The 9442-nt window shown below is 41.5% G+C and overlaps 1 protein-coding gene across 1 annotated transcript in view; it reads left to right on the forward strand.

Moving 5' to 3' along the window:
• Positions 1-8895, forward strand: part of ZNF521 (zinc finger protein 521) — a 311441-nt gene extending 302546 nt beyond the window's left edge. Inside the window, 1 exon segment of the mRNA XM_070361523.1 lies at positions 8078-8895. Within this exon segment, the coding sequence (XP_070217624.1) occupies positions 8078-8107 (30 nt within the window). The 3' untranslated portion in view covers positions 8108-8895.
• Positions 8896-9442: the final 547 nt, after the last annotated feature.

Raw genomic sequence — 9442 nt, forward strand, 5'->3', positions numbered from 1 at the left:
AACTAGCCCAGAGTGTAAACTTCGTAGAACAAATTTTGTCCAGCAAGGGGACAAATTCAATAACCTAATAGTCCTTTTCTGTCTTTAATATCGTGTATTTTTCTGATCACTTCTGATGATGCCATTTCACCTTTTGCTTTAATATAGCTTAGTGTCACCCAGAAGATGCTTTGCAATGTCAGGCCAAGCCCATGCAAACTGTTAAATGTCAAAAGAAAATGCATCAGTGTCTCTCTAAGTTCATGGTGATGACATTACCATATGAAAAAATAAAGAGGGAAATTCTGTCAGTGCAAACATGATCATAAATGCAACATTCATGGCATTAAAGAGAGAGGAAAAGCATATCATGACAGACAGTTTGGGAAATTCCATTGCTGTTTATCAAAATACAAGAGCAGACTTGATTTTAGTAAATTCTACCAAAGTGAAAACTGTGAGTCAGCCACCCCCAGTCATGAAAATCTATTTTATGAATATAGTTTTTACTTTGGGAAACATTATATATTTGTCTTTTAAAGAATATTCATGAAAAGTATGTTGTTGTTATTGTTTATTTGCTAAGTCGTGTCCGACTCTGTTTGCAACCCCATGGACTGTAGCCTGCCAGGCTCCTCTGTCCATGGGATTTCTCAGGCAAGAGTACTGGAATGGGTTGCTATTTCCTTCTCTAGGGGATCTTCCCAACCCAGGAATCAAACCAGCAACTCCTGAACTGGCAGGCAAGTTCTTTACCACTGAGCCACCAAAATGTATCTCACCAAAATGCACATGCCCATGTATAGGTTCCTGATCTTTACCAGGTAGGGACCATGAAAACACAATTACCCCAGATTTCCCCAGCTAAAAAGTAATATAATTTGTGGACAAGAGAAACCTTGGTATGGTGAAACGGAGTCTAATTGGTATTGTGGATGATTTGGGTGATTTTTTAGAACATTCTAATGGTACTTACAGAGCTGAAGTCATTCACTTTTAATTAATTTAAAACTATGAGTCCTTTTTGTAATTGTGTGGACTTTGAAAATGTTAATTTATCGCCTTCACAAATCCCGTTAACCTTATCAAGATGTTTAAAGGCTGCTCTTCGCCATTGTATTTTTTCTCTAACCAGTGAGGGGAGATCGCCCAACATCTTCTCTCCATGAGCTGGCTACACTCTTAAAACTGTTTTACTAGCAAACAAAGTTGGGAATGGAAAAAAGAGAGAGGGTGGAAATGTAAAAATCTTGATTAGAAAGTATAATTTAATAGAACATGTATCGAACCAAATGTATTGATTAATGTAGAAGATATAGTACTTATATTGATTCAAACCAGAGATTTAGTACTAAAAGCTCTGAGCCAAAAAGCTGTTGCAGATTGCTACAAAAGTCAGTTTAATGCTGTCCTTGAGAGTGCCTTCACAAAGAATTTCTTCTAATGTTTGAGGACTAGGTAGAATGCGGTATATGTCAGTTTGATCCCGGAGGGTTTTATTTTGTACTCTAATAGCTGTTACGAGCCTACATTATATCCAAGGAGTAATTTTCCTTAGGGGTGCCCAGCTCGCTTTGTGTCAATATTCTAGCATTTTAAGTCACGTACAGTATATGCTTCTGGGAACAGGGAAGGAGCCAGCCAGACTCATAATGGTCTGCATTCATTAATAAAGGCAGAGGCTTCTGTCCCTCCATCGCCCACTACAGGGAGGCTTCTTTGGCCTTCAGGGACCCGAGCAGACACATTTAAAGAAAGCTTTATTTTGAGTGGGCAGGAGATGAAATGTAGGACTCGCAGGCATTTCCGAAGTCAGCTATATGCCCGAGCACAGGGGTGACCTTAATGGGTCAAAGAAGAATGCAGGTCAAAAGACTTATTATCCAGCCTGTTGGAAACCAATTGCTTTTGTTTAAAAAAAAATAAAAAATAAAGCAGTAGTGCTTAAAGGTGGATAATAATGTAGAATTCTGTTTGCAGCCTGTAACTGCACGACTGTGTTTGTGTCCTGGGATATGCTTCTAGAAAAATAAGAGCATACAGACTATGATAGTGTTTACAGATAAAGGTCCAACCTGGTGATAAAAGGAAGGGTAATATAATTAGTTAATCAGCAATGATTGATTACGGATGTTTGCGTTCTTCAACTAAAGAAAAAACAACATGCTGCCTTGGTGCTGTCACCATCTGTTGAAAGAAACAGCTACATTTAATCTTTCTATTTCTTTTATTTCTTCCCGCCTTGCATTGTTGCAAAGCCACAATTGCCTCCTATTTCCTCTGGTTAGAAAACATCTCATTTAAATTGAGTACAACTCCAGTTTAAATTTGGGATTCTAATGGCGTGGTGAATTAGTGGAAAGCTTGTTATTTTTTTTTTTTTTCATTCCTTTTTAAAATGGCTCTTTTTCTTAGTTTTAAAAGCTTGTCAGAATTTGAGACAAAGGGCTATAAATAGACAAGTCACAGTAAAAATGATTAACATCTTTGAATCAACAGATCTCACAAAACTTCCATTCAGACATAGTTTTTATTTTTATGACTATTGCTACTTAATATTTTGTTGATGCCAACAGAAGGCTACAAAGCACAGACTACGAGACATCATCTCTGCCAAAATACTGGCCAGGCAAGGGTGATCCATGAGCACCACTTTTGGGGTGGGGACTTAATTTTTCCACCCTGGGAAGGTAGACGGCCCCTGGTTTTCCTCTGGAGCTTAACTTCATCATTGTTATAGGTGCAGATATTCAAATTCACATCAAGATCTCAGACAAATGGGATAGTTTGGCCAAGGTGAATAGTTACAGGGGATCGTGGGTTTTTATTTTTATTTAAAAATATTTTGCTTGGATTGTATTTTAAATAGGATTAAACCGTTTGACCAGTAAATGTGGTTAGCTCTCAGAGAGAGAGAGGCTGAATCAATCATGTGTTAGCGTGCCAAGCCCAAAATGAGAATTCCAGTCTTGTAAAATGAAAGGCATCTCATATTTTAAAAAGAAATTCATAGTGCTAGAAGGGAATTTTTAAGGTCCTCATCTGTTTTTTAGCTTTCTAAGTTTAATTTCAGGTTTTAGAGGAGAAAAAGAACAAATTCCTTCCAAATGGGGCCCTTTACAGTAAAGAGAGTGGGGTTTTTTGGTGTTCTTTTTGTTTTAAACCTGGCTATTAAGGTATCATACGTAGATGGATTGTCTTTAAAGCTTTAAGGTGTGTTGTGAATTTAATTTTTTTTAACACAAACCCCTCTCGTGTAAAACAACTGTTCATAACTGGGATTAATGGTTTGCAATTTTCAGTTACTTAGACATGGGGTCTCCAAGAGATGGCTTTTTGCAGAGTAGAATATGGCTCTCTGTGGGATTACAGAACTTTTCTTCTCTTCCTACTTCCTTTTCTGTCATCACCCCTCCCTACCGGCGTCGATGCTGCACTGATGTTCTCCTCGATTATGTAAAACACTTTCCCTTCATTGGAACAGATATTTTTTCTCATAACCTGTCATTGCATTAAAGTACTTTGGGGACTGTGAATTGCTGTGTAAAATTGGTGAGATTACCCACTGCTTTGTTCTAGTGTAGTGGTTTCCTCCAGACCTAAAGAGCAGAAAACTCTTACAAGAGAAGGCGACTTGAGGATGGCCCAGCAGCATTTTCTCTGCTCTGCTTGTCCCCGTTCCTGTTCTTGCTGCGGGGGTTCACGGCGGGCTCTGTGGTGTGGCTGGCCTGGCAAGGACCACCAAGCACCAGGCACCTGCCCTCTCCTTGGGCTTAGCACTTCTCTGGTCTCTGTTTCATCTTTCCCACTCACTTCTTGTCTCCCTTTCTGAAAAACTTTGTCTGTGATTTTAAAAACACACCCAATTAGGCAGAGGGCTCCCAAGAAGCAACTTCTTGTTTCTCTTACGGGTGGATCTTCAGTGAAGTCTGGAGATGAACACGCTGTCTTTCTCTCCAACCCCTAATCACCAACCTGTGCAGCTCAGACACCCATTCCTTCCTCCAGAAAATGAAATCAGGTCATTCATATTTTCAGTGACTCAAAGTACTGTATGGGGGAGGGGAAGTCACATCTCAGGGATCCTCCAAGGTGGCGAGGACAAACCCTTGAGGACTGGATCAGAATCACCTGAGTTTTTTGTTTGTTTTGTTTTCCATGCAAATATGCCACATTTCCTGGCTTCCCAGGTGGCGCAGTGGTAAAGAATACGCCTGCCAATGCCGGAGACCTAAGAGACCCGGTTTCTGTCCCTGGGTTGGAAAGATTCCCTGGAGAAGGACATGGCAACCCATTCCAGTATTTTTGCCTGGGAAATTCCATGGACAGAGGAGCCCGGTGGGCTACAGTCCATGAGGTTGCAAAGAGTCAGACACGACTGAACACACACACCCATTTCTCACCTTGAGAATCACTGACAGTGGTGGATGCCATGCCTAGGGATGGGAGTTGGGGGTGGGGAACCCTGTTCTCCCCTTCAGCCAATTTGTAAGAAAAAAGAGAAAGACTGACAATGAATGACCTCAGTGGTATGCAGGTATCTCCCCACCGAGAGAACTTTCTGCCGTCACCATATTTCATGCCAGATTTCCCATTTAGACGTTATTTATATTGCAGCTCCTTATTTTTTTGAAGCTTGCATTTCACAAGCCCTACCCTTGTCCTTCTCTCCGATGATTTATATTCTTCTCTCTTAATATGCAAAGCATAAATCCTTTATAGTAGCAACTTCAATCTGTTGCAATAAGTGATTCATATGTAGTTGTTCATTTCTTTGCACCTCTGAAGAGACGTGTATAGCTTTGGTTTAGGATGAAAGCATCCAAGAAACAACTGTTGCCAACTATTGTGGCCAATTTGTGTTAGATTTCAGTTTTGCAGTTTCTCAGTATAGATAGATAGAACACTGGAGAGATTGTAATATAGCTTCCTTCATTAACCTCCAAAATTCAATTGAGTGTGGAATGTCTGTAGTAAGCACTCCATTGTTTAACATTTTTTTAGTTATTTGGCTGCACCCGAGTCTTAGTTGTGGTATGCGGAATCACTAATTGCAGCATGAGGGATCTAGTTCCCTGACCAGGGATCGAGCCCTGGACCCCCTGCATTGGGACTGCTACTGAACTGCCGGGGACATTGCTAAATATCTTTAAATAATGTTGTTAAAATTTTTTTTTTTACTTTGATTTTCAAAATCACACATCCTCCTGTCAAAGTTCTACCATTTAGATAGCTACTGTCTCAGCTTCTTGTACTTATTTTCTTAATTTTTTAAATTAAAACTTTGTGTAAGATCAGTCTTGACTGTGAGATATCAAAATGTATGAGAAAGTTTAGACAGATCATTTTGAGTAATTGAATGTTTTCATTGTTTATAACCTCTTTGATCATAATTATGTTGATATTTAGGGGGATAGCAATGTTTTCTTAGTCTCATCAGTTTTTTTTATTATCCTTTATGTCTACTTTTGGAGAAAAATAGTTTGTAGAACTATTTATTTAGAATCAATACAAAGGAAAAAAAAAGTGAAAGTGACGCTATGGATGGTAACCTGCCAGACTCCTCTGTCCATGGAGTTCTGCCTGTGATACAGGAGAACCAGGTTTGATCCCCAGGTCAGGAAGATCCCTTGGAGAAGGGAATGGCTAGTGTTCTTGCCTGGAGAATTTGATGGAACGAGGAGCCTGGCAGGCTATAGTCCATGGGGTTGCAAAGCGTCACACATGACTAAGCGATTAACACTTCATTTTTACTTTTTTCCTTTGTATTGATTCTAAATATATACTTCTGAAAATTATTTTTCTCCAATAGGCAGACATAAAGGATCATCAAAACACCAGTGAGACTAAGAAACATTACTAGCCCCTTAAGTATCAATGTAATTATGACCAAAGGAGTTATAAACAATAAAAACATTCAAAGTGCATTGTCTAAATTTTCTCATACATTTTGCTATCTCAGAGTCAAGCCCAATCTTACAGAATTTTTTTTACTACCCTTTATGTCTGCCTATTGGAGAAAAATAATTTGCACAAATATTTATTTAGAATCAATGCAAAGGAAAAAAAAAGAGTTGGCATAAAACTGGTCTGCTCCTGTATGTATTTTAAGGCTAATATCATTAAAAGAAGAATAAAAAAATCCAGCTCATCTTTCACTAAATTAATAAAAATGGTATGTTTTAAATAAAGGTGAGTGAAATAAAGTCCTCATTATTTGTTGTCCATTTTCTTATAAACCAGACTTAGTTTGAAATAGGGAACAGAAGACCTGGGTCATCTTCACAAGACCCCTGTCTCCCTCACTGGTGCTGTAAGCCCCAGCTGGGCAACGCAAAGCAGCCAAGCCTCTGGCCTTTCACCCTCTACTCACTGGGCAGGCGTTTGGCTAGTTTCCTGGGGAAATGAAAAGATGACAAAGATCTCAAAGACAAAGCCCTCTGCTGAAAATTTTCCATAGCTCCTCCTTACCCACAAGACCAAGTCTGAACTCCTTAGCCAGGTACAGAAGGCTCTTCAGAATCTGGCCCCAAACTTCTCTCTACCTTCATTTCTCATCCACACTCTTGGTTCTGGACACTCAAGAAGATTCCAGCCAATCTGAATGAGCTGCAGGTCCACAAACCTACTTTGTGTGTTCTTGCTTCGTTGCCTTTACCCACGAGTGTCTTTGGCCTGGAGCACCCGCCCTGCATCCCAAATGCCTCTTTGTGTTTCCAGCCTCAACTAAAATGTCCTAAGCTAGGTCCAATGCCTTCCCCAAAGGCCAGGCCAGGTTAGGTGTGCGTGATATTCCTGTGGTCATTTCTAATATACTCCCACCAGGTGGCTTTTTCATTATGTGCCTATGTGACTTTCTTGAGTCCATGAGCACTCTGAAGATGTGAAGGTGTGGACCATCCTTCTCCTTCCAGTGGCCCTTGCCTAGCTGGCCATTCATTTGGCCGGATCCTCTTTGCCAAGTGCTGCGATGCTGGGGCCTGTGGCTGGTGGTGATGCAAGTGTTCAAGAGCTGCTTGTGAAGGAATGAATAAGTGGATGAAGACCAGAATTACGGACACAGGGAGAGAGCCAGAACTGCAGATAACCAGAAAACAAGACCTCAGCTGCATATGATATAAGCAGTCGGAGACAGGGGAAGTGGTCTTAGATGGGATGAGCGTGGAAGTGGTCATACTTGGGGACAGATCTCAAGATTCTGATAGGGTGGGGGGAGGGGGTTGACGGTGAGAGGTGGGAAAACTGCTCAGGGAAGGCGCAGGTGGGGTCATCTCCAAATTCATTCATTTGCTCTGAATGAACGTCCTTTGGGTCTGTGAGCATCCCCCATGCAGGCCACAGGTCCAGGTCCAGAGCCCGCCCACCCAGTGTTCCCCCTCTGGACCTGGCTTGTGGTTATAAGTTGCCCGAAAGCCCAGTTTCCCGCTCACAGTTTGGAACCAGGATGTTGACTCAGGAAGGGGATGTGCTGTGTGGATGAAGGGGACAGCACCAAAGTACAACAAGGACTGCGCCTCCTGGGGACTGGAGGGGGGCTGGTTTCAGGCTGCTGGGATCTGCTTCTGTACCAGGTGGGGACCCAACCCCGAGCCCACCCCCAGGAGAAGAGCTGGAGATGTTTCCTGCCCCGTTTGTCAGGTGTCGGCCAGGCAACTCTTTTCCATAAAATCTATATTTAGGGATGGATAGGCTGTCTGTTGTTAAGATGTTCTAAGCATGAGTAGAACAAAAGCATCTGTAATCAACGGAAATAATGCACAGATAAATGCAACTGTTAAAATAGTGTTACCCTGGTGTTTGAAAAGAGGCGTATGCTGATAAGAAGAGATGGTGGAAGGTGAGGGGGGTCTTCTGGGGAGTGAAGCAGAGTCAGAGAAAGGGAAGACCCCCCTGGCCCCACCCCACCCCTCCCTCCTGGCTCTCACTGGGGGTGGGGAGAAGCCAGGCACCCCCAACCCCGAGGCCCCATTCTTCCAGACCCAGAAACAGTTTTCAGGTCATTGTAAATCAATGAGCATTTATAGATACTTGGTTTGATGAGAATATGATCACTTAAGGTTTTTCTCTCCCCACACCCCCGTTTTCTTTCTCATTACAGAACCATACGATGACCCAACACAGCAGTTAGTGCAAGCACCGTCTCTCAAGGAGAATGACTTTTGTGGCACAAAAAGGGAACATGTTTTACTCTTTGCACGAAACTTTCATTGTTAATGTATATTATTCAGAAACATTGTATTGTACCATAAAACTTGTATTATCAAAACTGTTGGATGTTCATGTGTTTGAACTTTTGAGCACCGGATAGACCCCCTGTATATAAAGTGTCTCACATGTATTATGTCGTCTGATACTAAAATGGTCTTATAAAGACGAGTGGACTTGGGCCCTATTCAGGCAAGATTTAAAAAAAAAAAAGAATGTGAGCAAAATGGCTTAAGAGAAAGGATTTTCAAGGAAGACAGATTAAAACAACCCGGTTACACGTGAGACTATATTTGGACTTCCTTTTCTTAACACTTAAGCCTAGAATTTCTCTTTTTTGGTATATCAACGGTTAAACCCAAGACTATTTTTTATTGCTGAAGATTCTTGCAAAAAACCATGAAGAGATGTTCTCACAGAACCCCACAGCTGGGTAAGGCCCGTATATATATTTGTAAGCCTTGCAATGTGACAGGTAGCATCACTATGTATGCAATAGTTGTTATGTAGACTGTCAAAGAATTTTTTTTTCCTGGATACATTTTGAAGCTTTGAGTGTTCAAGGTTTTCCTTAATGATTTCACACAGCCAAATTCTTGAATCAGTTGAACTAACCTGTATGTTACTGTTATTAATGTTTACTCTGCGGTCTGAACCTGGAGATTACTGGAATTGTTTTCCAAGAGGAAATAAATTCAGTTTACCATTAGGTATGAGTGTATGTGTGTGTTTTCTTTTTCTAGTTATGTTGCCATTAAAAAAAAAATCTAATTGCACCCCTGGAAATGAGTTCTGCTCTTGAGAATATCCCAGGCACAACCTCAATCATATTTAACCTTTCCACACTAGGCCAAAAGCACCTAGGAGGAGATTCATCACATGGCACAGAGAAGGCATCAGACCTAAAGTACTCATTCCTCTCACAGATCCTAGTAGGTCACATTGTACTGGAGGATTTTGACATCACAGATGGATGTGATGGCTGTTTTCTGCATAATTTGCAGCCCAATTCATGTCATGCTGTGCAAATCTGAACTCAAAGTAGATGGCTGCAATTTGAGAGGCAGTTTGGCTTATGTGTACTTAAGAAGCAGCTTTGTTCATTCAGAAGACAAAGCACAGAGCAGGGAGCCGGGAGCCTGTAAGCATCGCGCTGGCCCGGAGTGCGGACTCTCGGTGTGGTCTTCTGCACAGCACCCACCTCCAGGCCTCGGTCCCCTAGCCCAGGGAGGTGACATGGATTGGTCATCAGCCTCCA

The sequence above is a fragment of the Bos mutus genome, chromosome 24 (assembly GCF_027580195.1).
Source record: "Bos mutus isolate GX-2022 chromosome 24, NWIPB_WYAK_1.1, whole genome shotgun sequence".
Taxonomy (NCBI): Eukaryota; Metazoa; Chordata; class Mammalia; order Artiodactyla; family Bovidae; genus Bos; species Bos mutus.